Source organism: Sabethes cyaneus, chromosome 3 (assembly GCF_943734655.1).
Source record: "Sabethes cyaneus chromosome 3, idSabCyanKW18_F2, whole genome shotgun sequence".
In the NCBI taxonomy this organism is placed as follows: domain Eukaryota; kingdom Metazoa; phylum Arthropoda; class Insecta; order Diptera; family Culicidae; genus Sabethes; species Sabethes cyaneus.
In genome coordinates this window covers 84,646,131-84,671,270 of record NC_071355.1, presented here as the reverse complement: position 1 = coordinate 84,671,270, position 25,140 = coordinate 84,646,131, and the positions used below count along the sequence as shown (strand labels likewise).

General features: G+C 37.8%; 1 protein-coding gene and 1 pseudogene across 2 annotated transcripts; one reads left to right on the top strand and one right to left on the bottom strand.

Moving 5' to 3' along the window:
- Positions 1–1,413: 1,413 nt before the first annotated feature.
- On the bottom strand, positions 1,414–2,631 carry LOC128739819 (uncharacterized; annotated as a pseudogene).
- Positions 2,632–3,678: 1,047 nt separating this feature from the next.
- On the top strand, positions 3,679–17,753 carry LOC128741436 (ribosome-binding protein 1). 2 transcript variants are annotated; one of them, XM_053837250.1, is made up of 10 exons: positions 3,679–3,927; positions 5,223–5,731; positions 5,801–5,962; positions 6,019–6,840; positions 6,971–7,046; positions 7,108–7,493; positions 10,076–10,174; positions 10,264–10,776; positions 10,837–11,107; positions 16,089–17,753. In XM_053837250.1, exons 2-9 carry the CDS (start codon positions 5,312–5,314, stop codon positions 10,954–10,956), a joined length of 2,598 nt encoding a protein of 865 aa, XP_053693225.1. In that variant the 5' UTR covers positions 3,679–3,927; positions 5,223–5,311; the 3' UTR covers positions 10,957–11,107; positions 16,089–17,753. The 2 variants fall into 2 exon arrangements, with proteins under 2 accessions (XP_053693225.1, XP_053693226.1); XM_053837251.1 differs by lacking the exon at positions 10,076–10,174.
- The last annotated feature ends 7,387 nt before the right edge of the window (positions 17,754–25,140 follow it).

Here is a 25,140-nt window from a genome sequence, read left to right as displayed (position 1 = left end):
ATGCGATGGCTGCGGATCAACGTAAGCGGGGATTCAGCTGACAACCGAATGCTTGCAACAATGGATCTTTTACTAGAAAAAAGCTTCCAAGCAAAGTGCACCTGGACAGGGGCAAGCCGAAAGGGTCCCAAAGCTGCCATTATGCAGCAAAAAAATATCCTTAGGGTGTTTCAAGAAATCGGAACGTCCGAAACGGAAATAATTACACAATCGAAGCTGGCATCATTCTTCATGAAAAAGCTTAAAAACTCTTCAAAACGGTTGCAAACATCCGGTTTGCGGCGTGGCTCTCGTCACGTTGTTCGTAAACATGGAATACATGACGTTGCTAAGCCTGATGCAACCGCGGACTCAGTTGAGGAAAAATTCATCAGTGAGGATCATAAGTCGATAATAGAGGAAATGTATGACCACGATGGTCATTTGGATGACAAATGAAATAACTTTTTTTAAACTGGTGATCGGAAATGTATTTTCTTTTCGTTTATTTGCAATAAAAACAGTACATTTCACTGAAGTTTTGGAGCTTTCTTCTTGTCTTTAATTTCATAATTAATTTCATTTTTTGCCTGTTTGCTCTTCGAAAGTGTGAACTAGAGGAATGAATATATAATCATGTTTCGTTTGTATTGCAACCAGCTTACATTTGATTTGATTATATAAATACAACGAAACAGACTTATCTAAATTATTGATAGTTGTTGCAAAAATATTTAATATCGAAAGTTTAAATGGATAGTTGAAAAATTCCCATTTATTTTTTATTGTTAGTCCACGAATACTTATTGGATTTTTTGATTTATCTAAGTCAATAAAGCGAACAATTTGTTTATCATTTGTTAAAAACCCGAGGGGCAAGACACTGTTGAAAATATATTACTTTTCCCTATGGAAATATTTTTTCAACCTTAATATATTGACCTTTCCCACCCATAATATAACCTAAAGCCCTATAAAGTTACATCTATTTATACATTTATAGAGCTTTAACAGGGCCTAAAATATTAATATATGATAATATTATGAAGTGTCTTGCCCCTCGTAAAAACCAGCCATCTCTATCGGTATTGCTTAGAAAAAAGGATCGTCTAGGATAAATTTTAAAGTTCTGACCGCATTTCTCAAGTACCGGATATGATTGTTGTTTCGTAGCTTGCGGGTTTGTGTAGTATTCGTTTGATTGTATTTCAGACAACCTGTTTACTACTTGTTCTAAGCTTCGCGAACCACTTCGAAGTAAGTGTTTTATTTTCTGAAGTGCATTTTCAAATGGATACGCAGATATTGAAGATAGCGATCCAAATTTTTCAGTTTCATCAACAATGTGTTGCAGGTTGTGAACGTTGCTCGTTGCATAACGTTCCCCGTAAATACTCATAAAGTCTGATATAAATGTTTCTAGCATTTTTCTTGCTACGTGCCAATTATTCTTGTATACATCAGACTGTCGTCTGATTCGTCTGACATTGTTATGGAACAAAATAGAAGAAGATAATGATTATACACTTGTGGAGTAACAATGTCCTTCAGTACAACAATGCTTGCATAGTGAAGAAAACTGCTGAACTCGGAACCTTTCCAAAATAGTAGGTTATCCAAACCGCGAAATTTACGATGCACCTCCGATGGTAATTTAATATTTACCAGCATGCTGGAAATTTGATTGATTTGATGGCTAGATAGTTTCCTATTATAACCAAGAGTACCGTCTCTCCAACCGATAAGTAAGCGTTTTACGACTCCCAGGTCAATAAGATGCAATCTATCTGCAACAATTACATCCTCTATAATATTTAAATTCGGTATGTCCAATAGCGGAGTAGCAGTTTTATGATGGCGATCATAAGAAAACTTTCTAAATTCTCGATCTGTTCTCTTTTCGCTATTAAGCGATTTGAAAATTACTGTGCGTGACTCGTGTGAAAACTCGCCTTCGCACACGCATTTCAGGCAGCCATTCTTAGAATTGAAACAAGCGACGCCTAAAAAATAGAATGTTACATTACGATTGATTGGAACAATTTCACAAACCTTTAATAAAGGCACGAGCTGGGGAGTCGCAAATAAAGCATCTCAATCGAACCTCAACGTTGTGACCATTTATGGTTACACCATTTGCAATCACATTTATGAGTTCATCAACGAAAGGACGTAGGAAATCTTCGACACTACCGGGCTTCGATTTTCCGTAAAAAATTGCGATAGGCATAGGAGCAACGAAGTCTGCCATTTCTGAAATGTTGAAAAGAATTGGCCACATTTGCGATTTACTGCTCTTGGAAACCGGAATTCCATCTATATTAACATTAATAGAAATGCAAAGAGGACTTTTAATGTCACTAAAAAAAGAAAAATAAGAGGCTATTGTAAAAACGGGCTGAAGCTATAATAATATTGTTACCGAAAGTAATCCTGCAAACATTTCCGAACTCCATTATACCAATATTGTCCTCCTGGAATATTTACAATATCAGTTGTTGCAATACGATTAGTTTTTAGCAAAGTTCTAGCTGAGCGTGGTAACAGTTTTCCATCAGTTTTTGTTCTTATTATATCCATGATTAGATTAATAGATTCGTGTGATTGATTTGTTTTTAACGCCCAGTATCGAATACATTCTCCGAGATCCATTTCATCTGTTACTGAAGAAGAGGGCTTTGAAATATTCCAGTTGCTAAACAAATCAAGATCATAATCGCCATTGAATGAAATGGTATCATTGATACCACTGGAACAATACGAGTCAGAATCACTTTCGATACATTGATCCACTGACTCGCATAAAGGATTAATAGCCACATTTAAACACGACGACGATGGAGGTATTGCAAATGATTCCAGTCCTAATCAAATAAGAGTTAAACTAAAATCACAAACAAATGAAATAAAAACTTAACCTTACTTGTTTGATTTAATTGGTTTTCTAGCTCCCATTTGACTTGTAGTTTCCGCTGACGGTAATAAAATAGTCCAGATTTTCTAATTTTCTTGGAAAACTCCATTTTCTTCGACACGAAAATGATTTCTAAGAACTAAAAAGTTGCTTCTTGATTTCTATTAAAGTGGCCAGAAGCACAATTCAACACTTGTTAGCTGCTATGCTACTCCAAAACTTCATGTAGCGTCATTATAGCTTTTGAAGTATCGATGAGGTACTCACAGTACTTTTTTAAGCATTTAGTTCCACGTGCACCTGATGCACACTATTAATCAGCAAGAAAGTTCCACGGAACTGAATTTGAACCAGTTCTGAACTTTCGAGTTCGCTCTTCAAGTAAAATTCGAACTTTTGGTTGCTTGGGTACTTTATGCAGCTTTGATCGCCTTAAACCAACCCGTAAACAGCCATTGCTCTTGCGATTCAGCTACCGTTGTTACTTGGGCGATTTTTGCTACTAATTCCATCAAATGTCTTCTTCTTCCACACCTTTTTAAACCACATTGGTCGGGATTGACGGTCAAGTGTAATATTTCGTTTAAACGAAATATTTCACTTGACATTCTAACGCAACTGATAAAGAGAGAGACAGATCGATACAGCATATACATGCGTAACTGAGATGGGTAAATGCGATGCAGAATCAAACTCCACATGTATATGCGCCGATTGCTTCTGTGTTGACGTACGTTGTGTGTATTTGTTCTCCTACGTGGTCAATTTACGTGTGCAAGGCGAAGAAGAGTGTCACTTACTCCTGGTAGATTGTCGCATCCGTTCCGACGGTTTTGTGTATTTATTGGCCTTCGTTACTGCGACGGTGTTGCAAAAAGTGCAAATAAACTTTCTTTCCGGTGGATCTTACATATAGGAAACAATTAAAACATACGATCAAACGCTAGTGAAATTCGTCTGCAAGGAATTTACTTCCTCCGGCTTCATAGCGAGGTCCATCGGCAAGGCACTGCCTAGCGCAAAGAAGTAAAAATGTAAGTTTTCGTCTTCGGTGATAAGCCAAAGGTGGCCTAGAATTTGTTAAGTTAGCGCAATTAGAGCAGAATAACAGAATTATTCAAAATGTTAGTGAGGATTCCTCAGCAGGAACTATTTTCATTAAACGGCTGTTCTACGAGAGAGATACAGCCTCTCGGTACCGTGAAGCATGATGGCGGCCGTATATGAACATTCGTTTTTCGTTTTATGAGGAATGCGTAAATTTAGCGTATGTGAATAAATCATTCCTATTTCAACAAATTTTGGGATTAATTTGCCTTTTGTAATACACTACGTAAAATCTATCTTAATTAGCAAATCGATCGAATCCATCCGGATCATCTGAACTGAAGTGGTATAAGAATGACTAAAGCGAAGAAGTTGTGAAAGCGAATGAACTCTCCGTACGCTTGCCACTGCTCTGTGTAGTCATCATTGCACAGTCACCTATCGGCTATCGTTGCCTTCTATTCGCTCATGGTAACTATAAAACAGAAGAATGTGTAGATGGATAGAAGAATCAAAAAAGTAGCAGAGAACCGTCGTCGTCATCAGGTTTTTCTTTTTCATGCTGCCGGCAAATTTAATGCTAAAAGAATTTGTGACGGTTTAGTGTACTTTACTTATGGTGGATTAGCTAGTTTAATGTTAATTTTTTGTGCGCTAAGTCGACCGTTATGTATGTTGGAAATTCAATAGCACATTTTTCATAAAGATTTACAGCATGCATGATTCTCTGTATTAAACGGAATGCTAAATATTCTTAAGGCTAGGTATCCTGTTAGAAAAGTCAGGAATTACGTAAATAATATATTTTAAATTATATAGCATGACAATGGTATCATACCAAAAAAAAATTCAAATTCGCCAATAACATTTTGACTCAAAAGAAATTATGTGCCCAAGTGCATTATTATTTGCGGTGAAGGAATACTTACTTGAACATGTTAGTGTAGAATTCAGCATTGAAAAAAGTATTTTGACTGGTGACATACCTAATTATTTTCATTTTGTGTAGCGTAGAAATAGGTAAAACCTTAATTCATTTCAAAGCAGATGGTCTTTTCATTTTATGTTAGTTCATTATGACTGTTAGGTGAACGCTACATGTGTTTTAATAGTATCAAATGAATTTTACTTATTACAACTTTACAACCAACAATGCCTCTGTGACTTTAAGAAACGTCAACTTAATTACTCAAACATACCTATTAAACTGAATATTGCAAATTTGATAGTTTGATTAATCGTCTCAATAAAGTTTTCATATCTTAACGGTGATTTTTTTCAGTGTTCAGCTTCAACGTGTTATACTAATTTGTTATACCGTCAAGCGTGTCACCATAAAATAAGAACTGCGTGAAAGCAAAACATGCAAATATGGATCTGTCTATTTTTGTTGTAATCATTGTTGGAACCCTGCTTTCACTGTTAGGACTCCACTTCTTTCTGTTAAAACCTTTATCTGCGAAGTCATACGAAGAGATGGTTAAGGAGAAGCGTGAAATGCGTGAAAAAATTCTGGGAGCTGCTAACGAAAGCGGTGGAGGCACAAAGTCATCTAAGGAGTCTTCCAATAAGAAAGTTAAAAAGGCTAATAAAAAACCTCAACAGCAACAACAAAAACAAAAACCAAAAGAAGTTGAGCTGGATTCTGCGGAAGTAGAGAGCGACTCTAATTCATCCGAGAGCCCAATGGAAGAGGAAATCAACCCACTGACTTACGCAAAAAAGAAAGCAAATGCAAGTGTAGAATATGCTGAAACCGAAAGATTTGCATTGAACGAAGCTCAAGGGAAGGTAATACCGAAAATATGTTTATTATGAAAAAATATTGTCATGTCATTATATTTCAACTCATTTTATCAGAAAAAGGACAATAAACCAGTACAAGGCAAGAAAAATAAACCAAAAAGTGGTATACTGCTTAATAAAGCTGAGCCTGTTTTAGTTAAGCAAGAGCCTGCTCCGGAAATCAATCATTTTGAAGTGATTCATCCGAAGGATGCCATAGAAATAGCTCGTCAACAGGTTCGTCTATACGTTTCTAGTTAGTACAACAATTATAAATCAACTTTATTTTACAGAAGGAAGATGAGTCGAAGAACAAATCTCAACCAAAAGAACAACGCAAGAACAAAGCTAAGGAACAGCCGAAGTCATTACCAAAGACCAGTGCAGTAGAAGAGATTCCAGTTGTCCCAGTTGTTGCTCCCGTTGTAGTAGCTGAAGTTCTCAAGGCAGACATAAAACAAAATGTGGCTGTTGTGACTAATAAAGAAAAAACCAATAAAAAGAAGAAAAATGAAATAATCACTAAGCAACTAGCTGCAGAGGTACAGGACGCAGCTAATGTGCAAGCATTGGTCCAAATATTAGCGAAAGCAGACCTCCCACGTAACGATATACAGATCTTGATTGATTATTTGCTTAATAAGCAGCAAGATACTTTGACAAAGGATCCGTCAGAATGGAACGATCCGTCCGATCAGTTGCAAAAAATCAAAAAGCAGCTACAGGACAAAGACAATCAGCTGCAAGAAGAACAGAAGGCCGCAGTTGGTTTGCAGGGCAAACTCAAGGAACTCCGTCAGGAGTTGAACAATGAAAAGGTTCTTCACAGCTCGTTAGTTAAGGGGTATAACGAGGAATTGCACGCTAAGCGGTTGGAGTTACAAAATTTCCAACAGCAGTCTCAAATTATATCGGATAAATTAAACGCTGAAAAGCAGTCGCTTTCCCATCAATACCAACAATTGCATTCCAAATTTGTGCAACTCTCTAAAGAGCATGCTGCCGCCCAAGAGAATATGGCTTCTTTTCAACAACTGAATGAAAATCAACAGATGTTGCAGCGTGAACTTATGACTAAGGGTCAGCTGTTGAATGAAAAGTTGCAAATCGAGGAGGTAAGTGTAATCAGTTTCACTTTTTTTGTGTTTACGAACCCTATCTAATAAACAAGCAAGTGTACATGTCCTATCAAGTGAATTGTTGATAAGATTAGCTCTATTGATGTATTTTACTCTCGTTTTTTAGGAATTGCTCAAGAAAAATGCTGAATACGAGATGTTACTCCGTAACAAAGATGATTTGATTCAGCAACGTGTGCAGGGTGAGTTTTGAACGAAGTCAACAATAAACACATTGATCATGGTTTCTTATCTGTCCCATAGATATCAACGCATACGAGAGTGAGTTGCAACAGCTACGAGTTGTTGCTAGCCAGAAGGATGAGCTCGTCAAAACTTGCCAGCAGCAAAGCTACGAGATAGAACAAATTAAAGCACAAATGGATGACCTTCAGGCGAAGCAAAAACAAGCTGCGGCTGCCGTAGCGGCTGCGGCGGCGGTCAAAAATCAAGTTGAAGAAAACAACAAGGTGGAAATCCGCAATCTCCAGAATGCCTTAGATTCCAGCAAAACTGAATTGGTCGTGTGCCGTACCGAACTCGTCGACTATCGGTCTAAGCTGGCCGATCATGAGCAGCAATTGCAAGAGCTGCGTTGCCGCGAAGAAGATTTGCAAAAGCAAATCGAGGAACAAAAGGCCAAAAACAACGTAAGATTTTTTTTAGTTATTTTTTATCAATAGCACTGGTACTTACAACTTTCGAAATCATATTCTCAGTTATGTTTGGTCATGTTGATAGAAAGAAATCGATCGATTTACCCGCATGTTTTTACAAAAAATATTAGAGTTGGTCAATGCATGGCGTTATTACCACAACCTCTTAAATTTCGGTATGGAATGTGGCTCAAAAGTTTGTCCAACATAAAAAACGAGCAATAAATTCAATGAGTCGTTATTGTGTAAACCTTGATGAAACTCGCAACTGTCTCATGGTGTTATCAATTCTTGCATCGTTTTTATTGAATACTGTATTGATGATTTTATTAGAAACTACAAAATTTTAAAGTTTAATTTTAAAGTTGAACATTCATTCCTTGATAAGTTGATAAGCGATCCAGGTATGCATATGTTAAAATTAAAGTAACATTAATTTTTCAAAATATTTTATCCTATTTTTGCTTTTGCCATAGGCACTAACCTAGTACATAAGGTAAATGTACCACATTGAACCGCGTCAAACAATAATATTAACGTGATTTTTGGGGCGACTGACCGTTCAACGGTTTAAGCCCTGTAACAAAAAAAAAAAATTAACGTGATAAGCCTACCACTGGACTTGAAATTTTACTTGAAACTGGACTGAAGCTGTACTTCAAATTAGAATCGGAATTGAACTTTGAGGAACTATTGGGCTTGAAATTATACTTCAAATTAATCTTGAAATTTGATTTAAAAATCGGACAATCAAATATGTTATTGGACGTCAAATTGGCATGGAATTGAGCTTACATATTTAAACTAATGTAGATTTGAAACTTTTGTTCAAATTATACTAGAAATTGGACTTAGAATTCCACTTAACTTTGGACATGAAATTGATTTGAGATACCGTGACCGCTCCTAATTCTGCGCATTTTTCTTTATATAAGTATTTTTTAACATTGTGCATAACTATGATCATTGCGTTATTTTTTTATAAATGTCTGTTGAATATTACGCCATTATTCACAAATGGGTCATAATATTTGAGAGCGAAATAATTTAACGTGAAACTGAAAGTGTTTTATATGTCAGAAAACATCGTCGTTAGCAGCAACGCTAAGATTGTCGTGCTAGAAGATTAACAAATTTATGATCGAAATTCTTTGCAGTGATCAAATTACCCAGCACAATTAGAAAGAATAATTGGTTTTAGTCATGTTTGAGACAAAAAGAGTGATTGCATGCATTGCTTTCCTTAGAAAAATGCGATGCAATAATGCGCAGATTTAGGCACAGATTTTTTATTCATGTCCCAAATTCTGCGCAGTAATGTATCCTACGAAGAAAGCGCGAAATAATACGCAACCACACCCAAATGGCTGAGGTATAGAAGCATGAAAATCCAAGTAGAATCTTTAACTTGCATTAATTTGAATCCTGATGTGCTGTGTCTCGGGGTCCGAACCCACGAGCGCCAATTCATGAAACCATGTCTTCTATTTTTTTAATGTATAAAATATTTAAAATGAAGCAATCAAAATGATAACAATATTCCTTTGCCACCCGGACAGCACAAGGAGGCCGGAGCATGAATTTAATTATGGTAATGGCTAATGCCGCATTTTTTGCTGTGCTTTCAGCGTATAAAGACATAAACAGCATGGCAGGAGTATTTATTTTCACTTTTTGGGTGCGCAGAATTAGGAGCAAACATGCGCAGAATTAGAAACATGGACAAGAAAGTCCGCAGAACTAGGCACCGTGGATAAGTTTACAAAACGCAAAATATACTCAATTGTTGGTCGACTTATAATTCCCATATTTTTTACCAGATATTATAGACCGTATTACTACACGTTGAGGCTATCCACGTTGTTAATTTAAATCTAGAATACTTGAAATAGCGGAAGAATCATAAAAATGTCTTAACTGCGCAGAATATGGTACGTTCACGGTAGGACCTATTTTGACGCAATTAATTTGCTGGTTACAAAATTACTGTTAATCCTCCCTGTCCCATGGTAGCACGGGTGATCCATGACTTCCGGTACTAAAACCAGTCGAATAAATTTTTAAGGCATTTAAATAAGCATATTTTTATCTCAGAACCTAGTAGAAACATTGTTGTATAAGCTGCATAGTTTTGCTTTACAAATTGCTTATAAATAACATTTTCAAGTTGCCAAAAACTGTAAACTGACAAAATACCCTTGGGACAGAGAGGGTTAAATTTAAAACTTCTGACTTCCAGGTTACTTCCTGAGAAATTAGTTTGTTTTACATTAAATTTCATACGAACACGTGCCCCACGCCTTGGCATGTCAGTAATTGCTTGAAAGAAACATACAGCACTTAACAATTTAAAAGAAAGGTATACTAAAAGCTCCTCATTTTTTTAAATATATACCATAATTTTAATGACTTATGTAAATAAATATTAGCTTTCATTCTTTCGTTTCTATTCCAACTCAACCTGTATCGATCCGCTACCAACCTGTTTCCCCCATACCACCACATCACGATTACTTTGGATCATGATGAGCACCATTCAATTTTGTTCGACTGTATCTACTTTCTGTTGGCACTAGGATTTACGCATGAAGAACTGGAAACTGATAGAAGCACTTCAAGTAGTTCAAAATAACAGTACCAAAACAAGCACTAACACAAACCCCGGTATAAAGGTTGTAAGTTTCAAGTAGCCTTGTGAAAGTCACAATCGTTAAATTTTAACCATAGATAATTTGACTAACATTTTGATTGTACAATGTTTCAGGAACAGGCGGTATCCAGTAATAATTCAACAAATCACGTCAATGAATCGCCAGTCGTACCAGTGGACGTGGATAAAGTTATTCTAGAAGAACAGGCAAGAACTAAGGATCTCCTAATAAAATTGCTTCCATCAGAGATAGTTTCGTCACTGCCATTGGATGCAACCAACTTCCAAAGCTGGCTGGAGTCCACTGTCACCTGCATTCGGGAACAGCAGGATAACCTTCGAATTTCAAGCGCTAGCAACAGCAGCAACAACACTAGTAGCACCGAGGTGCATATAAACTGCAATAACAATAGCAACAATAGTAGGAGTAGTAATAATGCAAACAATAATAATAGTAGTTTTCTCGAGAAAAACGACGCCTACGCCGGAAAGGACGTAGATGGCAGTAGCAGTAGCAAAAACGGTACAGCTGAAGTTGATCCAGCCGATGAGTCGCAAATTTTGGCGACGAAAAACGAACAGCTGCAAAAAACCGTAGATCAGTATAAAATTATTATAGCAGAAACTGTAAGTTCGAAGCTAATTAAAAATTAGTTTTTTATTCTTAACTTCATCTCTTATTTACAGGAAAACATGCTAAAAAATTTAGAATCGAAGGTAATCGAACAGGATATACACTGGCGATCAGTGGTGCAAGCAAAGGAGAAAGAATTAAACCTGCTCAAATCGGCCGGTGCAATGCAGTAGTAGTTTGTTGTACTAGAAATAATGGTGACAAATCGAAGAATGCAAAGGATGGTATGGTTGCGTAAGAATCGCGAGTGCGCGTTGAGTTGACGAGATGATGAAGGCGAAACGGTTAGGATAGACAGTAACTTGGACACCACCATCGTTTAAGGTAAGTCCAATTTCCTGCAACCATATGCCACTATGCCATTGTTGAGGAAACTGAGATTTGATCACTGTTCTCAACGACACGATTGTTTCCAGTCTCCTTTATCTTTGGTGTTTTGTACTATGTATTATATTACGCTCCATTTTCTTTGTCTTAAATTTATGAATTCTACCCGTGAAATTGTTCTTGTTTTCGCAAACACTTATCCGATAAGCTACAGATCTTGCTTGTAAATGTGGTCTTGCATTCATATATGCATTTGCTATATTACTATTGAGAATGTAACATGCAATTTTTATCCATTGTTTCTGTATGTGATATCTTCAGCTTTAGCTTTCAGCTTATTCTATAATAGTCCATATACTCGACAGGATCGTCCTCCTTAGTCCAATTATTCTGCCTTAAGAGGAGACCCTACTCTGGAAGGTCGAAAAATAATAGATTTTCGTAAATTTTTTAAGATGCTAGAATTATAGTTAAGTGTTGGGGTATTCTGGATCATGGTTAAGGTATATTTAAAGATACCTATATGTTTTTTTTGGATACCAGAAGAGTGATCATTATGCTGGTGGCAGGTGAGCGCGTGGAAGCTCTCTAGAAAACAGTTCCTTGCTAGCGGTACGTGCCGGGAACCAACGGAGTATCGGAAAACAAACAACACCCAAATTGTTACGCAGCAGTTTTTGAAAATTCGAAAAATTACCAAATTGGCGACAATTTTTACAAAAGAGAGGTGTTTTTCCATCAAACATCGCCAAATATAGGTGATAAAAAATTGAGATATCAAAAAACGGCTACGTAACAATTTAGATAATTCATTTTTAAATGCTGGAAAAAAATTTCTGTCAAATCGGACCACTTGATTCTGAGATACACGTACCTACCGCCAACTGAAAAAAATGGTTTCGAGTAAAACGCGTTTAAAGTTTTGTACAGCGACGCACTTCCTTTGAGGTGACCCCACAGATTTTGCCGTAACTTTTCAACAAGATCAGATATCAAAAAATCTCTTTGGCATGACATTTCTGAAGGTATAAGCGTTTCGAAAATGCAAAAAAAAATAAAATTTGATTTGTCCGACTTTCCAGAGTAGGATCCCATGCGTCTTTTTCTGCTGGTGTAATATGGTCGGCGACTGTTGGTCGGCGGTGAGACCGAATCACAAGCGCGTTTCCACTCCCTGATTCCTAGTTGAAGGCTGACGTTTCTCTTTTTGGAGCCTCTTCTTCGCTTGTAGTCTCAGCATTTAGTTTGCGCGTTCGTTAATATATTTTTCGTGTCTCGTCTATCTCCATTGTTATTGCGTAACTCGAGGACCCGCCGTGACGCACTGATGCGAATGATGAGTGGTGGTGCGAATGATTCCACTGCAAGATTGAATATCGTTCCCTTAAAGAACGTTTCTCGACAGCCGTCTGCTGCGGAGTGGGCGGCTGAATAAAGAAACGTGCTGTCTCGAACACTGAAGCCGGGATGGCAACCCTCGCGGTAACCGTATCACGCGGTGCAGTATCATGGCCATACTAAGGCAGCCGAACTAAATATATTAAGTAGTATGAATAAACGAGTTTGCTTTACTTATAAGGTTTAGACGGGAAAAGCAAAGCAAACTCAAATTAACTAATGTTTATTTGAGCGTCTTAGTAGAATATGCTTTTTATCAAAGTTTTATTATACGCCCAGATAGGAACCTGTCAAAGCTCCATCCCATTCACTTCTATTACCAGAATGTTGGTGGTATGAACGCGAGTGTTTCTGATAACTTACCTGCTAGCATGCGCTGACAGTCAGCACGAGATATCTTTGCACTAAACTCAATATCAAAACTGTTTGCGTTCGTTTTGTATGCATCTGTATTCGCATTCTTTAAGCAGTACATCGTAGACGATCAACACGGTTTTATGCCTAAGTTCCCAAGCAACATTTTTGTTGTATAATAGCTTATTAAACGAATGTACAGCTAATTCCCGTGGAACAAGTGCTTGATAAGCTATAATACAACAAAAATGTTACTTGGGTTGATCCACAACAACCAATCTTCTAATTCTTACGCCCGTCCGGTCGCAGACGTATGCTATTTATACGAACCCATCTGCTACTTTCGATAAATTGAACCATCAAACCGCAATCGATAAACTGGGTGAGCTCAGAATCTGATACCTGTTGCTACGATGGTTTAATTCATACCTCTCCGATCGCCATGTAGAAGTAAACATCAACGGTTTGATCTCCAGATCTATCACTGCTTACTCTGAAATTCCACAAGGTAGCCATCTTGGACCTTTGATCTTCCTCGTCTTCTTCAACGATGTCAATTTCCTGCTTAAATATCTAGGACTCTCGTTTGCTGACGATCCTAAGCCTACGTAAAAGTTGAGAAACCGTCCAATGTCGCGGTTTTACAAGTGGATTTTCGCGAAATTTCGCTGCAGGAGCCTTGGATTTTATTATGCACATCGCTCAAGAGCTTCTACCAGATCTACTTTCTCAAAACTTTGTACCGTGCACTAGTCTGCTTCAATCTTGGGTACTGCGCTCTAGTGTACACTACCGCAGCTTTAGTACGATCTCTGGTTCGCAACGCCATTTCAAACGCTTCAAATCTAGCTTCGACTTGAATGGTAGCCGCGAGGTGCCGATACCTGATACTAGATACCTGACAGCAGCTCGTACACTCTAGGTTAAGTGTACCAGTAGCGTCATAAGTTTTGTTGATATTTTTACATCAATAAACAAATAAACAAATCGCTGCGATTAGTCCTACTCTGGATATTTTGTGGTATAGTCCAGTTTTTACGGCATTTCTTTTTGCTAGAAGTAATCGCCATTGAGTGAGTGAATGCTTATGCGATTGGGGTTCCTTTTGAAACTTGCTTTACGTCACCTACTCGTTCCTCACTCCATTACTATCTTTAATTATAGTCGTCCTTAGTGATGCCCATGACTTATTGCGTTTGTCTGTCCAGTACACTTAATTATAAGGGCGCCTTTTGCACGTGTCAAGAGGCGTCATCGGGGCAATATAAAATTCTCGCGTAAAGGTGCCTTTAAACTGGGCAATTTTTTGGCAACATGTGGTACGCGACATATTACTAGTTGTTACTCAAGCCTTCGCACCCTCTGCAAGTTATTTCGATCAAGCAGCATACTCCGCCGCGCAAAGCTGACGAAATAAGATTGATAGTCCTTTACTGATCTGAGAATGTAGCTTAGCCATACTTTTGTGACACCAACGACATCAAATCTCCCAAGGTTATCGGTGTTAAACAAGTGTCTGCAATGCTCACTAGAGTGCACGAATAAGGTGTAAAGATTACGTGCATACTTTTTTACTTACTTTTTCGGCGACAATCCGCTTACCAAATCTGCGACGAATTTGGGAGTCGTCTCCACGCTTCTCGTTTTTGAGCTGCCGCTCTCCAGCCGCCCCTAACGCCCGCTGTTCTACCATCCTCGTCAACAGCGCCCATCCAACGGGTCCTCGAAGTCGACGGCCTCTGTAGGGTTCTTTGCTGAGTATTGTTGAATATGATCCACGCTTCGTAGCCTTAGAGTACCACCTATAGAATTAGCATCTTGTAGAGCGCGAGTTTCGCACAGAGTTGCAGGCTACGGGTGCTCAACTAGCTGCGTAATCCGTAGGAGGCCCTGTTGGCAGCCGCTATCCGCCTTTTTTACTTCACGGCTCAAATCGTTGTCACATGTGACATGTCACTAACACTCTAAGGTAAAAAAATTCGTTGACCAAAAAAACATCTCCATCTATCACCACCGCAGTTCTAACTCCCGAAGGGCTACCACGCTCTCTACCAGCAACCATATATTTCGTTTTGGCAGAGTTTACGACAAGCCCTATCCTCGCAGCTTCCTTCTTAAAATGCGTGTACGCCTCTTCACTGCTCGATGGTTAACACCCACCGATGATATCGATGTTATCCGCGAATCCTAAAAGCATGTAAGATTTCGTGATGATGGTACCGCTTTTCTCACACCTGCTCTTCGAATAGAACCTTCCAATGCAATGTTGAATAGCAAATTCGATATCCCGTCACCTTGCTTCAAATCATCTTACGTCACAAATGAGGTCGATGTCTCGCCTGCTATTCTGACGCTTGATTTTGATCCATCATGGGTATCATGTATCAGCCTAGTCAGTTTTGTTGGAAAACCATGTTCAAGCATAATCCGCAACAGCTCATTTCGTTTAACAAAATCGTACGCCGCCTTGAAGTACATAAACAAATGGTGAGTCTGCAAGTTGAATATTCGCAATTTATCGAGGATTTGTCTTGTCGCAAGGTGAACAGTTGGTCCATCGTGGAGCTTTCCTCTCGAAAACCGCCCTGGTATTCGTCAACAAAGATTTTCTGCAACGGTCTTAGTCTATGAAAGTGGAGAGAATTTTGAATGCAGAGTAATGCCCCGATAATTGGTTGGTGGTCCTTTTTTTTAAATAGGTCATATGGACCTTCCAACAAGGTACCTAGTTCCTTCTCAGTCCATACCTTCAGTATAACCTGATAAAATGCACAATAAAGCCGTTCGCTCTCGACTTTCAAAAGTTCGGCGGGGATGCCGTCCTTTCTAGCTGCTTTGCCGTTATCAGCTCTTTAGTTGCTTTTTTAACCTCGCCCAAGTTGGTGTTCATCGTCCTCAATTATTATCCTCTCTCTGTTGACAGCATCACCATTGTCGTTGCACATAACAGGAATTGGCATGGTCCAGTTCCTGATTCCGTTGACCATTTAAAAGAAACAATGTGCATAGTGCGTGTTAAAATTAAAAGTGTTAGCTCTATTTTTCGATGTTTAACACGCAATTTAGAATAATCGATTCTTCCATTCATATAATGATGGTTATTTATTTAAATATAGTTTGTTTAAATAGTCACAATAGTCAATAGTGATGTTAGCACTGCATTCGTTGATTTTAATTCTTGTTTACAATACATGATTCTACTTATAATTATAATTTTTATCCGCAGACCACTGTTATGAGAATGTAAACAAAGCATCGTTTATAGTCTACATGGATGACGCAATAGGAAGTCTGTCGATGGAAGCAGAGAATGCATTTGTCAAGGAACAAAACGGTTCACTATCAGTGCTAAACCAGTATATAAATTGTGTGCTCTCCAATACATACTTATTTTTTGTGAAAGTATTTATCGTTTCACCCTCGATTGTATTTTTTATTCGACGAAATTAGCGAAGTAGCAAGTATGAAATATAGCAAGCAGGGTAGTCTTGTTATCCTGATTTCTCCAGCTCGACTTCCAATTGCTTGTTTGTCCAAAGCATTTCAATCGCTGTTGTTATGAGATATGAGTTGGACTATGAAAGTAATTCTGACCCTTAAAGAGAGGTCATTATTGGAGGTCGAATAATATAAATTTTACATTTTGATTTATGTGAGAATCAATATTATTGTAAAATCTGTTGTTATATGTACGAATTCGCATTTTTTGTGCAGTTTAAAACTATTATTCAATGATTCTTATTTAATAAAATTGCATTTGCGCCTACAAAATATTAGATTCGAATGGAAGTATATAATGTGCTAGACTCAGGCACATAAACTCCTCTCAAGAAAGCACACTAGAAATAAATTTGAAGGAAGTTTTTTCAGCGCACAGTCCTATACCTAGTGATTTTCATGTGACGAATGCATTTTTTTGGACCGTATGATGGATTAAAATATAACAAAATTTGAGAAGCCAACTCATCACGTAAAGTCTTGATTACTAATTTACGTTATATGAAATTATCAGTTCCGTTCCTCGTAGAGTTAAACCATATATGCGATTTATTTCGACACATGCTTAGTACTGACTAATGAATCGAGAAGGCAATCTACGCGTAATTGCAGTTTCCAGTATAATTTGAGGAATGAATAAAAATGAGATCAAATGTGTCCTGATATTTACTTGCTATATTTTTAAGTACATTGTAAGCAAAATTCTCAACGAAGCAATCAAACACCACTTATGTTTTCCCCTTATCGCAAAAGCATAAAACGAATATCAGAAGTACTACAAAACACTATCTTATTATTAACCCTAATATACGTTGTAAGCAAATCGTTAACCTTATTTGTGCATTGTTCTCTATATTCTACGATTACATTGAGATTCGCTCTTGCAGTAAAAATTAAAATCGGCGTTTCTTATTTAATTTCAAGAAATAAACATAAAAGTTAAATGAAATGTTGATACTGACACAAATGCAAACTCACCTAAAAACTTCAACAGTGTAAGCATCAATTGCTATCGAAAAAACCAGATCTGCTTACCAAGCGCAGTACACGTCATTGAAAAGACATGTGAGAAATATTTTTATACATAAAATGGAAAATACATATAAAAAATAAAATTAGATATATACATATATACTTTTTTCTTCTAGGAGAAAATAATAATTAATTACAGCGAACGAAACTAAACTAACCGCGCAGAGCTAGGTATGCATAGTAACGCGAAAAGCAGGTACAATGGTTAAATAAAAGCCTTTCGGTTAAATTAAAGAGTCGAATAATTGGATCCTGTCAATGCATGAAGCCCTGATTGCAACCAACTAGCACTATTTGAAAATGATCAGGCTGAGAAAAAGCAACTGAGAATTAATAAAATCCAAATGGAATAAATTCTAATGCAAACTAAATGTCTTGATTTGTATTAATCCGAAAATGTCTAACTGCTATCTACTAGAATGGTTTGTTTGTTTGTTTACTTGTTTATTGTCCAGTAGCGTAAGATTAATATCCTTTTTAAAATTGCTACTTCCGGTTCTAATAAAAGGTACATCATTATAATAATTTAATTAGTTTATTTTTGTTCAGATTTGAGGTGTTTAATAAGTCGCAGAAATTTAACACTGTTGTTATGGTCAACATATTCAAATCTAAATGCGGTCTATTAAAAGTTCTCTGCTATGTATTGCGTAAAAATTGGTAAATTACCGTATTGGATATTTTCCCGATTGGATATTGGATTTGCCCGAAAACCATCCCCCAGAATTTTTTTGCCAGAATGCAATTTGCCCGAAAACCATTCCCCAGAAAAAATTTCCCAGAATGTACCATTCCCCAGAAATATTTTTCCCAGAATGTACCATTCGCCAGAAAACCATTGCCCAGAATAGTTTATTCTCCAAAAAATTGAATAAATGGAACCATTTTTCGCATTTTGGTGAACACCATCTTGCGAATTTTATCATTCTACGACGTTTCTCGTACGACTTTTCCTTGACAACGATTTTCCATTTTCCAGACTATACTATTTTCCTAAAAAACCTTTACGCGTAGTACAAAGCAAAGCCTTGGATTATAAACTTCATAAGACTTGACCGTACTTTATCGACAGATTCCGCAATCGGTAATTAGGGTATAGGATAATTACGGAGCTAGTGTAACGATCCTACTGTCTATATAGCAGCGTTACGCGTAGTACAACTCTCCCGAATAGACTGTTTCATCTCTTTGCTCCGTTTCCCCGTTTTCCCGATATTTTCTTTTCCGAAATTATATTTTTCCTGAAAACTTTTCTCGAATAATATCATACTTTAATAAGAATATATTCTTAAAGTTAACATTGACCGTCATAAAACCAATTCAAAGTTAATCTTTTGCGTTTAAGCATAATATGGGATAACGAAGAAAAGAAAAAAGCATTTCTCAAGATCTACTGCTTATGGTATATGGTTTATTATGGTATTTATTTGCATTGGTTAGCGGGACATTGGATTTTACATGGCCATACACAAAAGAAAATATATTACTTGCACTACAAATCCTTTTTTCTTTCCCTTAAATGCAAATAAGTTATGCTCGTCACAAGGTGTGACTTATTTACCGTCTTAGTAGCAAGTGTTTCCTAGATGATTCAAGACGAGGCGGCCGGGCGAGTGTCCGCCGGCGACCCGCCGTCGGAAGCGCCGGCAGCCCCCCCGCAGAGATCACCTCAATTTAGGTGCAAGCATTTTTCTAGGTTTATTGACTAGTAGCGGCTATCCCTTATAGCGTTTTTGTTTTTTAACCTGGGTTTATTCCAACCGACCACTGAATAAACAAACATTTTCACGAGCATAAACAAACGTTTTCGGGTTGTTAGTGTATTGGTTATTGCGAGGTTCAAACTGTGAAAAAACTCAGTGCGAACCCGTCGTCTAAAAAGTGCAACCCAGAGCGAAACTAAGTTCAACCTGAGTGAAAAAACAAACGTTTTGACAGCCGTTCGATTGGAACTAGAGCGAACCTAGGTTGGACCTAAGCAAAAACAAAAACGGTATTAGTTAAGTCCGAACGAGCGATAGCGAGTAAGGACAGCATATACTCAATAGGTTAGTAGGCCGAACATGCTGTCGCAGTTTTCGAACAGTAATAGTTAAATCCAAATTACTACAAGTTGATTTTAGAGAAACTGTTAATAGGAAATTATTCGAAAACTAGGCAGCAAGAAACATTTTTATTGTTTCAAGTATTTATCATACACTTGATCCATGTATCCAGCTTTTTACGAGCCATAATGGCAGACGTGTTCGTAATATTTAAACGGCATTTTTGACATTTCAGTAATACATCACACGGCTTGTTTCCGCATGTTCACGGTAAAACTAAAGGAACTTGCGGAAACAATGTACTCTTCTTCGGAAGTTTCCTTCTTACTCCATATCAGTTATGGAGTTATGGACTAAATCCCAAAACAATCATTGGCTTTATAAACCATGTAGCACCGAATTGGGACACAGGATCCATCAATGGGTATGAGCGGTACGTAAACTGTGTACAGCAATCGGGGCCTACCATAAAAGACGATCATTAAGACTGTCGCAGTGGCCTTTTAACCCAATGCCCTTCTGACATACAAAAAAAAAAGAGTCAAGAACCAATAAAACGCTTAATTGGTTAAATGGTTTATTCTGCGGAATGGTTTTCTGGGAACTGGTTCATTCTGGCAATAATTTTGTGGCAAGTGGTTTTCGGGCAAATGTCATACAATCGATATTTTCCGTTCCAGTGTTCAAAAAAGTGATAAACGGGACGTGCAGAATTACAGAGGTATTACATCACTTTGTGCATGTTCGAAGTTTTTTGAAATCATGAAACCATGCATAAGGTGCAAACACTACATTTCGTCGGAGCAACACAGTTTCTATCCTAAACGTTCGACAACCACTAACTTAGTGAACTTCTCCAAAACATGTTTGTTAACTCGAACAATCTTACCGATCTTACCTGACGAACTGCACTCTTTGGATGAAAATCAAATTGCATCTGTCAGCACAGTTTATGAATAGTTTAGAAGTACCGCAAGGTAGTAACTTGGGACCACTACTTTTTAAATTATTCATCAATGATATATTGCTGCTTCCGGATGGTTGCTGAAAACTCTATGCAGATGATATAAAAATATTCAAAGTCGTTCGAAACAGTCTGCATTGCGGTGAGCTTCGACAACTCGTTGACATTTTTCACAATTGGTCGGGGTTCTGCCAAAACGAACCAAGCGCCAATTTTCCAAAAATTGAGTTATTTACACCATTGGATGGATGCAAAAACTAATAATCTATTGACCATAAACTAATCGTTCCATTCAAACAAATAACAACAGTTATTTGTTATAAATTTTGTGTAGCAGACTGTAGAAAAAACCAAATTGCATCCAAGCAGAGCAAACCAAAAACCAACCATAAGAGCCTGGAATACTGCTCTATGGCTGCCCTGCAGCATAAAACAGCGATGGTAGAGCTGTATTGCATTTTTTAAGTTTGCTTTCAGCCAAAAGGAACCAAGTACAATTTGTTTTAAAATAAATTTATTTTCATTAATTAAAATAATATGCTGCGAGAAATACCAAAAATCAGTCAATATACATACAATATATGAAATTAATCAATAGCCGTTACAAAATACCAATGCGTTGTATAATGATACCGTGTTAATTATTAGCATGTATTTGGTACACCCTGGAAAAATGAAGTTATGTATGGCTGAAAAGAAAATGCATATAGGATTTCATTCTCTTTAATATTCAGAAAACGAAATTGTCGACGATATCGAGAATGACTTCGCTATGGAGGACAGAAATTCAAGAGGTTAATACCTGGTGAACCTGGTTCATCTTGACTGAGAAATTTTTTAATTCCCTCGAACATAACTTTTCAGAAACAGTAGAAAACGTTACTTTTGAGTCTACTGAAAAAGTTTTGGATTCTCACCAGAAGAACGTTGATTGGACGCCTCGGCTCAAAACATCTAAACACGGTGATGTTTTATTATGGAATAAAAACTCACGTATACGGAATACTTGTGCTTAAATATAGCCACGACCCAGATGCTCCATTCTTTAAGCCGGATTCAAGAAAGATATTGAGAGTCTTCACCAATCTTTAGTCAAACCGAAATGGAACTTCTGCATGCATCATAAGTTGTTCTCAACCTTGTAAAAATGACATAGCAATGTTTGTCATGACAATGACAAAAATACTTCCAACCAGATTGAACTGAAAACCATATTCTTTCATTTTCATTCTGCCAAAGTGAACTCAGTGCATACATACCAATACTAAAAGTTAATTATTTCGATAATAACATACTATTTTACGGATATTTATAATCTCATGGCATAAAAGACATCCTGTTTATGATATGTGAGTGATAAAATTATTTATTAGGTCAGCTACAAACAGTTGATGGGACGATAAAGTTAAAGATTGAATTACTCAAAATAATGTTTTTGGCGCTTGGTTCGTTCTGGCAGAACCCCGGCCAATTGGTGTTCGCAAAATTTTCTGACCGTGAGCATCCAAAAGGTGTCGCGTTACCTCCTTTCATCGGATGAAAAATCCTTTTTATTTATTTACTAGCTGACTCGACAAACTTCGTATTGCCACAAATTACCCTGTGTTGTACTTAAATCGTGAATCTCGGATGACCTTTGTCACAATCTCGACTTTTGCAAGTTTTTGAGAAGTTCAATCTTAGGTGATTCATTTTGGCAGTTACGTAACTATGAAAGCATCCCAGGTAACCAATAAACATCACCGTTACCAATGCTATTCGAATGCAAACCAATAACGCATTCGATGTGTGATTATGAACCCATTAGTAATTGATAATTTTGAAAGGCTAGTTGAACTTCAATTTCAGTCTAAATTTATGATTTTATATTTTGACTACATTGCTCAAGATATCAACCCTTCCCAGTATGTCCCCATAAGTGTCGCATAACTAGATACTTCTAAATCTGCTATATTCATCGACACTACTATGAAAGAAGAAACTCTCGGTATCCCGGATCAACTGCGTTCGCAAGAGATTCCCAAAATTTTTTTCAATAAGTTTAAAAGAGTTAGTTGCGATAAGATGTTCTACACTACGGATCCTGCCTCGACGAGTCCACTGGTTTCGGTGTTTTCCACGAAAACTTCACTGCCTTTTTCAACCAGCTCTTGCTTCAGTGCATGTCGCAGAATTTGCTGAAATTCAATACTCCCTTGGGATCATCGAAACTATGCCCACAGACCACTAATTCATCTTCACAGATAGTCTCAGTGCCATTGAGTCTCTGCGATTGATGAAGATGGTAAAGCACTCCCCGTATTTCCTGGGGAAAATACGGAAGCTATTGAGTGCATTAACTGATAAAAAGTTCAAGGTTACCTTAGCCTGGGTCCCTTCTCATTGCACCATACCGGGTAATGACAAGGCTGATTCTTTATCTAACGTGGGTGCGATTGATGGCACATTAAAGCGTACGAATGCTACATTCGTTTCAGTGTTGTTATATAGTGGCAATGTTTTTATTTGGGAAAGGGCAGCAAGAGAAAGGGAATGTAGGCCGAAGTTAGTAGCGTGCTAAGGGTACCTTCCGGTACCCTATATCGCAAAGCAACTTTCAAAAATCTTAGAAACAGATCTTCCCGGTATTTTCCAGCTAGAATAGATTTACAACTTGACGAAGTAGCTAGTTCATTTTATTCTTTATCCCTTGAAATGAAACACGAATATTGCCAACGAACCCGATTGCTCTAAAGTGACAAAGAATAACGCTAACACCGAAATATTTTCCTAAACGTCGTAAAATATCTTAATGGCTGATTCTTTATCTAACGTGGGTGCGATTGGTGGCATTACTTACGATAGACCAATTTTTTATAACGAATTTTATAGTATCTTGCGTTAGAGGTCGCTCATTAGTTGGCAAACATCATGATGGAATATAGATTAGTTGGGACGATGGCTACACTCCATCATTCCTAAGGTTTCGACGAAAGCATGGTTCAAGGGATTGAATGTGAGTAGATATTTCATTGACGTGATGTCTAGACTTATGTCCAATCACTACACGTTGAATACGCATCTCTTTCGTATTGGGCTTGTAGAGAATAACCACTGTATTTGTGGCGATGGCTTCCATGACATCGAGCACGTTTTCTGGTCGTGTGATGAATTCTGTGATGCTACATCTAAGCTAACTGATACTTTTCGGGCCCCAGGAAGACAACCTAACATCCCTGTACGAGATATTCTAGGTAACCGAGATCTCCAGTGTATGAGTTTCATATACGAATTCCTTCAATATCGCTATTGAAGGTGTGATCCGGTGAATGGGCATCGAAACGAGAGGAACGATCTTCAACAAGAGTAGCCAACTCCTAGCCTTCGCAGACAACCTCGACATCATCACCAGAAACCTTGGGACGGCGGAGGCAATCTACGCCAGACCAAAAACGGAGGCTAGGAGGATAGGGTTACAAATCAATGCGTCGAAAACCAAATAGGTATATGGTAAGAAGAGGTGATGGTGATGAACTGGAAGTGGTTGTTGAGTTTGTATATTTGGGATCTCTGGTTACCGCCGACAATAATACGAGAAAGAAGATCCAACGACACATTCAAGCTGGAAATCGAGCCTAGTTTTCCCTCCGCAAGATGCTTCGATTTGGGAGCATGCGCCGCCGCACAAAGCTGACGATGTACAAAACGCCAATCACACCGGTAAACAGTAATTTTGTTTACGGAGGACATACGTGCATTAGCCGTTTCTGTACGAAAGTTGTTGCGGATTATTTTTGGCGGAGTACAAACGGAAAGCGGAGGCGTATGAATCACGAGCCAGACTACAGATACTGTTGGAGTCGTCGCGTATCAGGTGACAATTGTCACCTAGGTGACTCGCTTTGTCACCTAGGTGACACGGTTTGTCACTTAGTCGACAAGGGTTTGTTACCTAGGTGACAAGGGTTTGTTACCTAGTTGACACGGTTATCATCTAAGTGACTCGACTCGCCGTGGCGAGTCACGGCGAGTGACAATTGTCGTGTTGAGTCACGTGACTCGCAGAATAAGAGTGTCAGAGTCACCTGGAGTGACTCCGCTCACATGGGTGACTGTACAAGTCAAATGGGGTTGACTGTGAAAATAGGGCCCAATGGCTTTGCTGTTCTTTTTATGTCATTTCAATAGTCTACACATATAAAGAAGGCAGGACTACGCAACCGTCGCAAGTTTATTCTGCTTCTTTGCCTTGAAGCAGCAGCAGCAGCCACAACCACACAAGCTTGGTGAATGTAATCGTCGTCCGTCGACACGAAAATGTATGGAAAAATTTTTACTTGAAAGTTTCCGTTGATTTTCACTATATAGCGATTAGAAAACACTCCTTTCAAGAAAGCCATACAATTACTGTATCTTTTATAAATCGAATGGTATGCGAGCCATCAAAATCCGTTTTAAATTGGAAGAGATAGAGTTTTTTTTCTAATTCCTGTCGTAATAAGTAAAGCCATTCTAATTTTCATCATTTATTGGATGGATTTAATGAATACTCCAAAAGTTCTTGTGCTGATTTGACTAAAACACACTTACCTTCCGATCCGTGAACTTTGAAATCACTGAAAAGCGACTATTAAAGCATATTATTGAAATTACGCAACTGACTTTATTTCTAAAATTTGTCGTACCGTTTTAAAAATCCGTCCATCAAAATGTTTCATCGTCCGAACTAAAAATCACAAGAATGTTTACGAAGCTAACGC